Source organism: Amblyomma americanum, chromosome 7 (genome assembly GCF_052857255.1).
Source record: "Amblyomma americanum isolate KBUSLIRL-KWMA chromosome 7, ASM5285725v1, whole genome shotgun sequence".
Classification (NCBI taxonomy): domain Eukaryota; kingdom Metazoa; phylum Arthropoda; class Arachnida; order Ixodida; family Ixodidae; genus Amblyomma; species Amblyomma americanum.
This window is the reverse complement of record NC_135503.1, coordinates 10,884,669-10,899,588: the sequence shown is the minus strand read 5'-3', so window position 1 is coordinate 10,899,588 and position 14,920 is coordinate 10,884,669. Positions and strand designations below refer to the sequence as shown.

The 14,920-nt window shown below is 46.5% G+C and overlaps 1 protein-coding gene across 2 annotated transcripts in view; it reads left to right on the top strand.

Annotated features, from left to right (window-relative positions):
- Positions 1-14,920, top strand: part of BRWD3 (bromodomain and WD repeat-containing protein) — a 61,377-nt gene that overhangs the window by 44,285 nt on the left and 2,172 nt on the right. For both annotated transcript variants that reach the window (XM_077631149.1, XM_077631148.1), the window contains exons 28-32: positions 394-552; positions 1,635-1,787; positions 5,010-5,134; positions 9,143-9,258; positions 14,008-14,120. In XM_077631149.1, coding sequence (XP_077487275.1) covers positions 394-552; positions 1,635-1,787; positions 5,010-5,134; positions 9,143-9,258; positions 14,008-14,120 — 666 coding nt within the window. The remainder of the gene's footprint in view (positions 1-393; positions 553-1,634; positions 1,788-5,009; positions 5,135-9,142; positions 9,259-14,007; positions 14,121-14,920) is intronic.

Sequence of the window (14,920 nt, the reverse complement as noted above, 5' to 3'; positions counted from 1 at the left end):
GGGGGGGGGGGGGGCACAAGTGTGTGTGGATTGATTTGCTTGTAACTCAGTTTTTGTTGGTCTAGACAGTAGAGCACAATTTTAGGGTTGGGTAGGACCTAATACTATGGTGGTTCATGTTTCGTGCACAAGCAAATGAGGACCATGGAAGAGACTGTGCATCCTTCTTCCCCGGTCTTTGTCTGCTTGCACTCTAAACATGCAGAACCAGTACCAACTTGCTCAACTTTCCGTTTTACTGTGGCGGGGCTAATCAAAAAGGAAGACTGAAAAATAAGTGTCCTGGGCCATTCCACAAAGGTTGGCTAAGACATTGTAACCATCCAGTGATACTTGACAGTTTCATAAATGTTCAAACACTGCTTGGCTGCTGGCTCGTCCTTCGTTTTGCAGACAGCACTGTCCAGTCGGCCACAAAAGCGCAGGGCGCCCGGCAGTGCCCCGCTGACTTCGATGACATGGAAGGGCCAGTGCCAGGAGCTGTTGACGTCAATCTTGAACTACGAGGATTCCACACCTTTCCGGCAACCAGTGGACCTGGCGGCTTATCCTGTGAGTGTATTGCCTGCCTTGCAAATATTAATGCTTAGAAAGAAGGCAGAACGGAAGCTGTCCTGTCTCCATTTGCTTTCCTTTAGTGATGCGCACTTGAGGCAGCTGCTTAGCGGCTTCACTCTCTCTGCTTGGCAGAGAACAGGTTTACCTAGCTCAGCGGCGGGAAAAAAATGCAGAATACAGAATAGCACCTTAGTTGTCTTCCCAACTCATGTGCATTTCTTTTTTCTTGGTCAGGTTAAGAAAAGGGAAGACAACACAAAGAGACTGATAAGGAAAACGGCAGGAAACTGCAGTGCACTTGAAATGTGAGAAGAGGAATTTATGCATTATTTTATCGCCTGATATTGCTAACCTCTTTTGGCATGTATTTGAAACAATATCTGTGTTGTGATTGAACTGGAGCATGTACTGAAGCTCTGTCGTGACTGAGATTGAAGGACTTTTCCTGGTGTTGCCTTCAGTGTCATTTCATAGTGTATCACTTGAAACTGTCGCGTTTACCAGCTGGACACTGAGGGTGTTTTCCAGGTGAACTTTCCAGGAGTGACCCTCGTGGTGAAGTAAAAAGACGGTGGGTGAGCACAGTACGCATATTGCTGTTGTTTTTTACCCAAGAGGAGGCCAACAAGGTTTTTTTTTTTTTCCCCCACATGATTAACAGCGCTTTGTGGATGTCTTGCCTTCTCGACTTATTTTGTGCATGCGCTGTAGTGTCAACAATGTAAGGCACACAAGCTGTAACCAGGTTGCTGGCTTCTTATAACTGTGGGCATATATTCTGTAGTGTTGTGATAGCTGCTAGAAGCAAGCAGCCCGGATACAGTCGCAGACAAGAAGCAGCCTGCTGACAGCTATGTTTTGGCACGTGTACCCTCTGTCGTAAAGGAGTACAGTTCGTCAGAGTCTTGGGCGAGGTTGGCCGGTACACTCTTCATTTTCCTGTTTACCTTAACCGTCTTGCTGAGTCAGTTCTTGCAGGTAGTTGCCATATTCTCCTCAGCAGCTGGAATGTGAGCCATGCGTCTTGCGTCGTTTATGGCTTCTGCTGAAGTGCCCCTTCTGCTCCTCCTCCGCAGGACTATGCCAACATAATTGACACACCGATGGACCTGAGCACTGTGAGAGATCGACTTCAGCGGAACCTTTACCCAAGTCCCATCGAGTTTTGCAAGGACATGCGGCTCATCTTTACCAACTCGCGAAACTACAACACCAACAAGAAATCCAGGGTAGGTCTAGACGGTGGTGTAGTCCCTTGATTCCCTGCCCCTTGTCCAGTCGTTGCTGGGTTAGTCCACTTGCGTGGGTTACCATGTCCATGAGCCTAGTTTGTATCTCGATTACGCTGAGCTGGATGACTTGGAGAGGATGCATCTTGGAAAATTCGGTGCAACAAAGGAACAAGTGAGTACAAAGGAAGAAGTGATCGTCTGTTTCTTCTTCCTTTGTACTCGTCCCTTTGTTGCGCTGAGTTTGAGCCACTAACTGCCATTCAAACAGCCTTTCTTACAGCAACATACAGTAATCTATCGTTATAACGAAATCTCTTTACTCGAAATAGCGCTTTATTCGAAATTTCTTACGGTCCCGACCCAAATGCATGCATTTTACGCCGCATTACTTGAAGTGCACGAAGAGCTTGACCCGCTTAGAGCAAAGTGGCAAGTGGAGGCATCGCCGCCGCGGCGGCGACCCGTTTGCGCATGCAGTGACAAATTAATGCCGCCGATGAATTAGTCTGAGGCAGGCACAGAACGGGCCACAAAACTACCAAACCTACGACCAATGACCTGCCTAGTAACGGGTGCCAAGCGAGTGCCCCAGCTGTTTCCCCAGCTGTTTACAGCGGATGCGAACGGAAGCGCGCCCGAATCGGTTGCACTCGCATCGCTGGTGTCCCCCGTGATAGAATCCGAACGAAAATAAAATTTTCGTGACGCTTTACGATGCCAGAAAACCGCGGTCTCTTTTTTCGGATGCCGAAAAGTGGCCAAAAGACCGCGGGCAGACTTGCGCCGTAGCATTCCAAGGGGTGCTCTCGGTGAGCAAAATTTGACCGCTCTAAAGAACATTTCTGGTCGCTGAAACGTGCCAAAAAGCACAAAAGAAGTGTCCCTCCGATAATGAGCCCATTCACTCTTGTGAGTCGCGAGCGAGGTGAGCTTTCGGAAATGAACTGAGCTGGTCCCTGGCCGCCATAGTCGTCGCTAAGCCTAACTGTTTCACATCGGTCAAAGCGGACACAACTCTAGAAAGCGCGCGAACAATGTCATTCCCGAGAGTTTTCACTTCAAACAAGAAGGCAGCCCACAGGTTATGCTTGCAAGTGTAAACAACGGTGTTGTCGAGCTGTTGCCTGTTCGCAAGCGACTGCTGGTCGCATGCCTTTTGCCATGTTCAGCGTGAGGCGCTACGTTCACAAATCGGGAATATGACTTTGGGGAAGCTGGCCTAGAAATTTGCTCACCGCTCGCCATAATCGGCCTGCATCGCAATAAAACACCGCCCCTAGCTTCGTCGCACTTTTGACAGTGCAAATCGACCGATAACTTGCCGAAAACACGAAAAATCCGAGCGTCGCCAACGGCGAGTCAGGCTGTCAACATGCCGGATCAATGCAACCACGGTGTTTCCCCGGGGATTTTCTCGAGCCGGTCATGCTTGATTCGCGCCATCTGACTAAACAAACTGTCTAAATCCGTGGTAGGGTCATTGAATTTTGTTCTTAGACATCTGTCCATAGTGCGGACGTGACGCTGCGCGAACGGTGACACTTGAACCGTAGAATTAGCACAGTGTCGTCGACAACGGTGCACCGAAAAACTCACTTGCAAACTTCACAGCTGTACACCTCGGGAAAAAAAAAACTGCCCGTAATCATGCGAGGCCCCTTCTGCAAAACCGTTCAGCTTTCACGATCGCGCTTCATACCTACAATGAGCAGCTAATTGTTTTTGAGCACAACAAACACAACCGCAGACCGACTCGAGCCACGGCATTTCCGTGACACACCCCCCACATGAAAGCAGCCACTGCCTTCGCGATTCGAAATACCCCGAAGGTTGAATGCCTGGGCGGCAACCGCGGCCTTGTGCAATGCTTGGTCAGATTAGAGCAGGGTAAGAAATTGAAACAGCCATAGCTCACTGCCTTTTTTGCACCTGAATAAAGTTTTGCTTCACTGGATACATTGTATTTTGACTTCCTCGCTGTTGCAGCGCAATTAAAGCTTGACTGCTTTAGATTTTCTTGGGTGGTCGCTTATATTGAATTACCGTTTATAATGAATTTTTTCACTGTCCCGCTGACTTCATTATAACGAGGGATTACTGTATCCATTCTTGCAACAGCGTGTACTGTGGTCTGCTTCATCATAGTGTAATTGAGTGTCACTTGCAAAATGTCTATCCACAATATGCATTGCTCAGTAGGAACACCTCTCTGCCTGTACCCTCCTCTCGTTCTTTAAATCCTTGTGGGTCCTCTGTCCCGCTACATTTTGCATCTTAATGTTTCGGTGGGGAAATAATTTCTGCCTTCTTAGAGCCATAGCAGTTAAATATATTAATGGCATTAGGCAAGTTTCCTAGTGTAGAGTGTAGCTCTTTTATTTCCGTTACATGCAGTTTCTCGAGCAAGGTTTTAGTGTAGCTTGAATTTGGTTGTGTGCCCACTGTTGAACATGTGCCTGGAGGCTGTTTGCCTGTCCAGCTCTGGTGAGAGCACTTTGCTGTCTCTTTATTCTGCTAACAAAGCAGTCTTCACCATGGCTCTTTGAGTAAGGCAATCTTCTGGACAAACTCATCCGGCCCATTCATCCTGCAGAACAGTTCAAAAACAGATGGCAGCCCAGGAGACAGAGCGAGAGTGAGAGAAACCTTATAATGGAAAGGCAGAGAATTTAGCGGAGTGTAAAAATCGCTGGCATGCTACTCCGTGTGGGGATGGGTATGTGGGAGATAAAGACTGATGGAGAGCAATACGGCAAAGGTTAAATTAAAGAGAAAAAAGAGGGAGAACATAAAAAGCGGCCACTGAATGCTTACTAAGGTGCATCGGCAAGAAATGATGTGTAACATATGATATGATGAAGTGCGTAGTCTGATATATGGGCTAACAAAGTTCACTGCAAGAAGAATGCATGAGGGCAGCATGCTAGATGGAATTGGAGCTTGTCGAGATGTCTAATTTCCTTTAAAGACAGAGACGTCCAAGTGCTGGCACCATGATTCCAGTGCATGTGTGTCATCTGTGTTTCCCATGTGAGCTTTCATCTGTGCTGTCTTGCAAGATTATAGCTGTTTGCTGCACAGCGGTTTGAATGAGGACTTGGGAAAAAAAAAAGTTGGGCCTTTCATCACAGCTGGCTTCTGTATGCGGCTGGTTGTTGAACGGTCAGCTTTTTAATGCAGGGATTTTAATTCTTGCGACCTGTGGGCTTCTTTTTCCAGATCTACTCCATGACGATACGAATGTCTGCATATTTTGAAGAGCGCATGCGTCAGATCACAAGTGATTGGAGGTCAGCTGTCAAGTATGAGACCAAAGTGAGGAACAACCAGTACGTCAGCAGTAGGTAAGTTAAACGGGAGCAACAAGGAAGCCACTGCTTGATGACATTGCTCTAGAAGGGAAAGAGAAAAGAACAAGCAGTCACCACAGTTTAAAACTGGTTTATCTGCCCAAGCAAGTTTTGATGTGAAGGACACAGTGGCAATTTAGACCAGCTGTCGGAGGAAAGTGGTGATCAAAGGCAATAAAACAGCACAAATTTCATAGCTTCCACTCGCCTACAGCCCAGCTGACTATGTGCATACCAAATTACGAACCGTTCTGTACTTTCAAATTGCAATGTGAGGCAGGCTCTGGAGGTTTGCGGAAGAACCCTAAGGTAGCTCTTGCACTAGCTACTGCTTTTCTGGTCGCGACCTTTAGTGTGAGTGAGCCAGGTAAATGGTGCAATTTGTTAGCACCGGCACACAACGTGTAATACAGTCAAGCCCGGATATATCAAACCCAGACGTTTTGAATATTGGACATATCGAGCACACAAATTATCTCCTTGAAAATCTCGTGTAAAAGCATAGGAAAGTCGCTCAGTATATCGAACTTCTATGTAGGCGCTCAATCGATATATCTAACAGGTGCAATGCCCTTGCAAGTGGCACCTCTCCTAACAGCGCTCTTAATCGCTTTTTGAGTGCGGAGACTGATCAGCTGTGCAGCCTTGGGCACCCGTGGTAGCACTAGCACTGTAAAGCCACGTGACGAGATGAACGTGGTGTGCTTGAGGGTGGCGTTAGGTATCATGTACTCAATTTTCACGCCACATCGCTGTCCTGTGGCCTAGCAAAACCTAGCAGCAGCCCTTGCATTGCGTGGTTCACTTGCTTCCCTGCCGAAGGTATTGCAGAAACCAACTGGTGCCGTAATTTTAACCAGCGATTGTTCTTTATATAGCGTCATAGTAACAGGATTGTAGACCTTAGATTAGCCTGGGGCAGACCGATTTTTCGGACTAAAAACCTGCTTTCAGAATTGCAAAAATCGCCGCCCCCATGTTCCATCTACAAGCGATATTAGGCTGTATCTGAGCCATAGTCCCGCTTTCGTCATGTCTGCACCCTCTCTCACCACGATACCAGACAGTGCGACACAGCCGCAAGTCATGCCACGAACGAATGCACTCAACACGCGAAGCAAGAACAGTCAGTTTACAGGTTTACTTATGGGGCAAAGACACTCGCAAAGACCGAGAGGTAACCCACGGGAAGACACAAGCGAAGGCGAGCGCCTCCGAATACACACCCCCTCGCCCCGTCTACTGCATTTGCTGCCGTGCACCGTGGGTGGCATTGTCCAAGCCACAGCGGACGCTGCAGCGGTCCCACTGTCCCACTGTACAGTTTTCAGCGCGATGTAGGTTATCTTGATGGCAACAGAGAGTGTCCCATTATCTCGAATGGTAACGATGGAGGACAAATAGCCAAGCCTATCTAAGCCAGTCTGTCCAATTCCGATTAAATCCAAGGTGGCGCCTTTCTTGGCGACGGAGAATGGAGTGGTTACGACAGCGATGCCCAGTCATGTCTCTAATAGGCCGAAATAACGAACTTTCAGTTTAAAAATGATCTCCACGGTATTTTTGGCGTCTATTTTAGCGAGAAAAATCGAACTTTTAGACTCCATGAGGTCCAAAATATCTGTCGTGAAAACGTACACATTCCTATGAGGTGCACGGCGGTTCTTTAGCAAACTGGAAAATATCGTGCAAGTCCGAAATATTGAAGTCCGAAAAAAACGGTTTGCTGCTGTAGTTCCCAGGCACTGTCCACTGCAGTTTTGATGCGAAGCAGGTTTTGTCTAGCAACGCCTAGAGAAGAGTGCGCTGACAGCACGCCGACAGGCGGTGCTTCGCAGAAGCACATCATTAGCGTGAGTGCAGTGTATTCTTGCTTCCAGGTTACAGATAAGCATATCTATTGTCAGTTTTTATATGTCGAATTAGTTCACGATCTCCTTAGAGTTCGATATAAAGGGGTTCGACTGTACCCGCGACTCAGTAGAACCTCTCAAATAGGCCGGCTGTCCTATTTTCAGATGACCATTTTTTTTCATAGCTTCAGTGCAGTCTTTCTTTTTGTATTTATTTGTTTGTTTGTTATTATTTTATTTTTTCAAGCAATGGCCTTGCGTGTTAGAAAAACATGTGCTTTTGAAAATGCGTTTTGTGCTGTTCAATCTCTTTTGTGTGCCAAAAGTATTCAAAATGTTCACGTCAACATTATTTGAAGAAAATTCCTGTTTGCTTCAAACCAAAAAAAAAAACGCTTTTCACACAAGCCTAATAATTGATGATAGAAAGTGAAGCCGTCACCACAAGGGTAGGAACACTTCGTTGTACACCACTATCCGCTAGTGTGTCGTCAATTTGTGGTAGTTGAGCAAAACTTCAAAGTGGTCGTATTGGTTTACAGTCCTTTGTAGGCTCTTTTGCAGCGCAACAGGACAACACAGAGAAGACACTACACAGAGAGAGCGAAGCTGTCCTGCTGTCTTCCTGTTGAGCTGCAAAAGACCATGAAAAAGTAGTGGTAGAGCATTCGCTTGTCAAGGCAGTACAGACATTAGGAACTCAGGTACACATAAAAGACCTGGAGTCATTTTGCATAAAGGGAAAAGCAATAATTCACAATGTAACATGAACACATTATGCACAAGGGCTCTACTCTGAAGCCAACTCAGGGTACCGTATAAACGCGTGTAAGGGCCGCACTCGTGTATGAGCCACACCCTGTTTTCCCAAAGGAAATGTTAAAAAATAATATTCCTGTAAGGGCAGCACCCATACTTTCCACGACCCACGCGGGAATAGCCTTCGAAATGCACGCGCCGGGTCCCTGTGATCAGCCCCGGCTGCGAGCGCCGTGCACTTGATAGCGCAGATGACGCATCTGCTTAGGAGCTTCAAGATGTCGCCCAAGGATGGCGCCAGAGGCTGCGGCTCATTGTCGTCATCAACTTTTTCTTCCGCCACGAGCTACCACTATCCACATCGGCATCAGTGTCACCAGCTCCAGCCTTTTATGGCTGCCAAAGGCACGGGAGTTGTGGTAGCGTGTTAGTTCACCATAGTCATGGCTTTCGCGTGCTGCCGCCGATTGTTGCAGTTTTAGCACGATAGCCAAGCACCTTAATAGCTGCACGGCTGGGAGCTTGTTGTTGAACATGGCAAGTGTGCGACGGGCAGGAAATTCGGCATGCTCGAGAAGTTTGTCCGACGATGGTGCAACCAAAAGGATGCATTGAGGAACACAAGCTGCAGAAAGTGCGCTTTCCAAGGCAAGCCAAGCAAGTTTCCCGAACTGGAAGAAGAGCTGCTCTGCTAAGTGATAGAAGCATGTAACAACAGCTACGTGTTGACAGCGGACATGCTGCGCAACTTGTGGAATGAGCATGTAACAGAGCACAGCACCAGCTTGACGATTAAACGTAGGATAAATGCCGCTCATTCCCTGAATGGTGTGTTCTTAAAAACAAAAAAATTTTTTCGCACATCGCATGTATGGGCCGCGCCCCGAAAATTCGCCCTCAAATCTGGAAAAAAAAGTACAGCTCTTAGACATGTTTATACGGTATATATTTTCTTTGCAACTGGCTGCAGTTTTTCACAATGCTTTGAGACATTGTTCATGTAACAGTGTATAAATACATAACTAACAAAAACAAGTATTTAATATTACTGACGACATTGCTAAGATTGCGATGTGTCTCTAAGGGCTTGAGGTGGCTGAAGTTAACCTGGAGTGTGCTTTATAACATGCCCACCTGTGAGCTCTCATGAAAATGCTACAGAATGAGCATTATGTAATATCTTGTCAGACATAAAAGAAATGGGGGAAAATACAGCAGCATAACTATAACCTTTTATTGAGACTTTTGCCCAGTGTTGCACATCATTGCAAACTGATGAAGCATTCTCCTTGAACAGCTTTGTTCCATGAAAAGGGGATTAATTTCCACATCATTTGCTGCTTGGTGATGTGTAAGAGGCCATTGTGCTTTTTTCCCGACAATGTTTCAGGCGACACCCAGCTGCAGTGCTTGATTCCTCTAGTGACTCGCAACCATCGTCATCTCGAGCAAGTGGCCAGTCATCGTCACAGGCAGGCACCTCATCGTCCACCACAAGGGCTGCTGGTAAGCTCTCTCAAGCCTTGCCCCTCTTTATTAGCTGCGGTGTCACTTTACTGCTAAGGTGTATGTTGCCAAATCACTGTACTAGTTTGCAGTATCGTTATGACTGAGACAAGAATGTTAATCTAAGCTCCTCTCCAGATCCTTAGCAGAGTGTAATGCAAGCTGGAATTGGTTATGACCCATACCGGCAGCTGTGCAAAATAGATTAAAATAGTAATAAAAAATCTACAGGTGTTCAGTCTGACTCATGCGGCAGGGCCTGCGCTAGCAGTCCAATTACAGTAGAATCTCGATAGACAGAAATCTGTTAAACGAAATTTTCACTTAAACAGAACACCACCCTCAGGGTTGGTTGGCTTCGTGTAAGGCTGTGTGAAAAAAAAATCTCGTTAATCGGAGCCAAAATTTTCCCACCATCGAGTAAACTAGAAAATAGAACCGAAACTGCATCTACCTAAATGGCCCGATTCTAGCATGACCCCGGCTGTGACATGAACTCAACTTGCATGTCAAAGAAAATAGAAAAGCATTATTTGTTCGTCTACTTTTGCATGCAAGCGACTAAACAACGCAGCATGGCAAAAAATTTCCAACTTTTTGAAACCTCGTCGCTCTGGCAGCAGAAATCGCCAGTGTTTTCACTTGCTGCATGTGAAACAGGCTTTACTTGTCGCTCTCTTGGCTATTGTTTACTGCACAGCTGAAAGTAGTATATACGCATAACAGCACAATTGCAAAGCGAGCAGTTGAATGCGAATACAGATCAAAGACGATAAAATAGCGCACCTTCCACACTTTCCATACTCGCTTGTGTCCTGGCCGACTAGCCTGGTAAATGGAAAAATTAAATACTAGTGGTCTTGTAGCTTCGGATTTCATCTAAAACGCACGCTTCGAACTCTAGAGGTTATCGAATGTAGTCACTAACTGAAGTTTTTCTCTCGCGCTACCTGCCTCTAGTCTGCGAAAGTGACCGGTTGGGGCAAGTGAGCAGATGATGCACGGTTTAGTTTTCATTAGCAGAACTAGTTTTCGTACATATTTCAGGGTTTCTTTTTTTGACAAAGGGAGCTTCATGCATTTTGGCGGGGCCGTGCACTCATAGGGATGCGTAGTAGCCCGACAAATTTCAGACAGCCATTTTTGTGGAAACGGTCATTTTGTGTGGCAATGTACGCAGCTGGGCCTAACGCAAACAAGATGCCAACTATGCGTGCAAAAAAACCGCCCTCACATGCTAACAGGAAAGCCTAATCATTTTGTGATGGAAATGACGCTGGAGCTGGTCGTAGCATAATTTTGGTTTTGAAAACCACTGCAACGTGCATGCTGTTTCGAGGTTCTGTTTTGTAAAAAAAAAAGCGCATGTTAGAATCGGGTAAGTACAGTTGAATCCCGCTACAACGAAATCGACGGGACGCGCGGGAAATTTCGTTGTCGCAAAATTTCGCTGTCGAGAAATTAACCAAAAATGCAAGGCAATAACTCCAGCAAAACGTAATTTTATTGCCAGAAATCAGTGAGCTTTGCCTGCCTGCGTTTCACTGCCAGCAGCGGCGTCACGCGACTCTCGCACTCTGTTAACAGCGACATCGCAACGTCGTCATCGTGTGTGCCAAGGAATTTTCTAATCCTCCAGTACCAGGCATCCGGTACCTGCGATGAGGCTGCCGGGGCAGGTAAATCTTGAGCGGAGTCGTCTTCATGATCGGACGGCTTTTTCCGGCTCGCGAACACTTTTGATGATGTCTTCATCGCTTCGTTCCTCATCGACAATCACGTCCGCATCAGCGGCGAGGAAATCGTCCAGCGCTATGTCAGCAGGGACGTTTCCAGCTTCCTGGAGCGATTTCCAAGTAACGTCAATCCCTGGAGTCGATGATGATGGCACACTTTCCGCGGCTGCAGTCGTGCTGGTCGCCTTACTGTCGACAAACTTGGCGTGCTTGAAGCAGTTGCGGATCACACTGCACCGTGTTGCTCTCCATGCCACAGCCATCATTTCTAAAGCCATGAAAAGATCGACTTTCGTCTCCCTACCAGTGTCGGTGTTCAGGAGAACAGGAGAAACTGCTCGATCAACCTCTCCCAGTAGGAAGACTTCATGCTCCGGATGATGCCTTGGTTCAGGGGTTGAATGACTGAGGTACAGTTCAGCGAAAAGAACTTCAGCTCCACACTTGACAGCTTGACGTTGTCAATGCGGTGCGCTGAACAATTGTCTAAGAGCAAACAAACCTTTCAATTTTGTCTGCTCATGTCGTGGTCAAGTGCCACCACCCAGTCAGCAAAAATGGCACGGGTCATCCACGACCGGCTGTTTGCCACGTACTTGACAGGTAGGCTCCAGTTCCCCTTAAAGCAGCGCGATCTTGCACTTTTGCCAATAACTAACGGGGGGCGTTTGTCAGACCCATCCACATTTGTGCACAGCAGCACAGTCACTTGTTTCTTGCTATGTTTGCCTCCGTGGCAACGCTGCCCTTTAAAATCAAGCGTCTTCGCTGGCAGCATCTTATAGAAGAGGCCCGTCTCATCTGCGTTAGAAATATCAGACGGAGCGTAACTGCTCGTTATGTCAGTCATGTTGTCCGCCGCCCATGCTGATGCGCCGTCAATGTCCGCAGATGCCGATTCACCGCACAAAACCTTGCCAACGATGTTGTGCCTTTCTTTAAAGCGATTCAGTCATCCTATGCTTGCCTTAAAGTCATTCAGCCCTAGCAAACAAGCATAATTCAGGGCCTTCTGCTCTACAGTATTACCGCTCAGGGGCATGTTTGTTGCTCGCATATCGACGAACAAGCATAGACAGCCTTGTCGAGCTCTTCATACGTTGGTTGCGTCACTTGTGCTGTGCTGAAGTGCCCGATGAAAGTGCCTTCCTGATGCGGTCCTTATTCTTCAAAATCGTCTATAGCGAACTTGGCACGATGCCAAAATCTGCAGCAATAATTGCCTTCTTTCCACTTTCCGCTTCGGAGATAATTCTATCCTTTTCTTCTAGCGAAATAAAATTTTGCTTCTTCGTTGGCGGCGACATGGCAGAGGCGATCGACGAGCTCAGACTGCAGCAAGAGATCGACGATCAATACACACCGACACACAAGAAAATGGCGGCAAGGGCTGCGGAGAAGGCGGGGAGGGGAGGCTGGCGACTGGATTTGGATTCGTCTTTGGCCCTCGTACGGCCTGCAGCCTTCGCACAGCGCCAACAAGTCCCCTCACTGCTTCCCTATGACGAATAAACGACTCCCAACCAAATTTTTAATAAAGAATACATGAAATGTAAGAAACATACATTCCGTGCATTATTTAGCTGCTCCAAGCCATTGCTTTAGCAGGGAATAATCTCGTACAGCACCCAACTTTTGAAGAAATGCAGGCCACTGACCGGTGAAGGCTTGCGAAAAATTCGTAGAAGCAAATAAGTGCTCACAAAGTAATTCGTTTTCGAGGGAATTTTAATACATTAACTCCTATGGGGATTTCGCGGGGAATGAAAAATACTTCGTTGTGGCGAAAATTTCGTTGAAGCGGCATTCGTTGTGCCGGGATTCAACTGTAGTGAAAGCTCAAAGCTCAGTGCCAGCACTGTGCGCATCATTTTTATCTGGCTTTTATTTTCGGTTTTTCTGTTTCTGCGCACCTACAAGTATACACCGTTTTATTATGGTCACCGCCATCTTGGGGAAGCTGGTGCCTTCAAGTGTCTAGTCTGGAAACGACCACCACGCTGGTATGTGCGATCGCATTCGCAGTGCACTCGCCAAACAGGACACAGGTGGCACGAATTGACAGTTTGGAGCTTCACATTCAATTTTTTTGCATTTTAAAATTGCGCACTGATAGAAAAAGCTTTTCAAAGAGCAGTGAGGTTGTTCTGTCAAGAAATGGCCGGAACACAGCGGATTATGGCACTGCAAGTGCTTCCACCATCGTGATGACGACTGAAATAGATAAAAAGGAATCTGACGAGTTTGGTGTAACCTATATGGTGAAGAATGGCATAGGCATAGAGCTGGTTGCGAAGGCGGTCAAGGGAGTGATGCAGGGCAACTCTCCAGCAACTTTCTGTGATATTTGACAGAGTTTGAGAAATAGATTAGGATAACCATCTAGGAATATTGTTGCAAGCTAACGAAGCTAGTCACTTCTTGATAACTACTTTAAGTGTGATGTTAGTCGTATTTTATTTGTCAAGTAAGTCTAGTGTGCACACACTCATTTACTGTCCGAAAAGGTAACGGCGATGAGTTTGCTTCGTGAAAGCCAACGTGGATATCTTCGAAGTGAATTCTCGCCCTTGCCATGACTTTTACAATGGAACGTCTTGCGGTCACGAGTCAATTGTTTCGCCTAATAACGGAAATCTGGACCTCGGCTCTAGGCAGGGGATACAACTGTGTTTTTTCGAATGTATCAGCAACTGGCAATACGGGGCAGTGAGCTCTAGCCAAGTGCTTTTGCGATCTGAACGCTGTGGCACATTTTAAAGTGACGAAAAAGCACACCGAAATCTTTCATGCAAACCCTCATTAAGAACACGATGCCTTCACATACAAAAAACAAAATGAGGTCAGGGCATCAGGGCATCTTCTTCTTTTTTTTTTTTTTTTGTCCGCACATGGCTTTCATGGTACAAATGGTGGGGGGGGGGGGGGGGGGGGGGGGGGGGGGGGCATTGTGTACATGCAGTTTTGACAAGGCCTCTTCCTCTCATAGTGCTTTCTTTTTTTATTCTTTCAGCACCTCACGTAAAACATTATGTGGAATCGGATTCAGACACCGATGATGAGGAAGCTGCAAAAAAAATGCAAGAGGCGACAGCTTGGCCCGGTCTACACGGTCAGGTGGACAAGGTGCTCACGTTTTCCTTGTGTGTCACAACCCTCAGTATTGCCTCCCTTGTATCATTAATTTCTGCGTGCATTACACATTTGTGTTCTGCTTGGCATATGTCATTTAAAATTAAGGAAGAACATCGGGAACTGTTATTAGTAAAATTCAATTGTCCGGGGTTTTCTAGCTCGATTGACCTTCGTTCTGTAGCAAAAGCCGTATCTATTACTGAGAAATTTTGGGTTGAAAATGGAATACTGTATGTACTCGTGCAAAGGCTTTTTTTTTTTTTTTTTCGAGGTGCGGCCTGTAAAGTTTTTTGACTGATGAAGCCACGATTACGTGTCATTTTATGCTGCGACACTCATTTTTATGATAAATTAGCACAGCCCCTGAATATCATTCAAATACATAAATACATAATGTATTGAAAGTAGGGATGAAGGACGCGTACCCAATGTCCGACGTGAATTAACTGCTCGGAGTAAAACGGGTTGCTGGACCAATTTACTGGAAACATCACAATTCTAATTTGTTGTGATCCTCCGAAGATCAGGCACTCAACCGACAGTTGGCCGATGGTTCTAAGCGGCACTCTGCACATGCAACCTGCGGCTTTCAGTGTGAGGTGGCCTTCTCCTGGCCTGCTTTTCCGCGGCACTTCATTGTTAATGCCTTGCAGAAATCGGTTATACATTAATTCAAATGTGTGATTATCATGTAATGGTAAACTGGTAACAGGGTTGGACCTTTTATGACTTATCTGTGGCTTTGATGCAAAGCACACGAGACCTAGCAATCCTGAGTGAATGGCGCACTA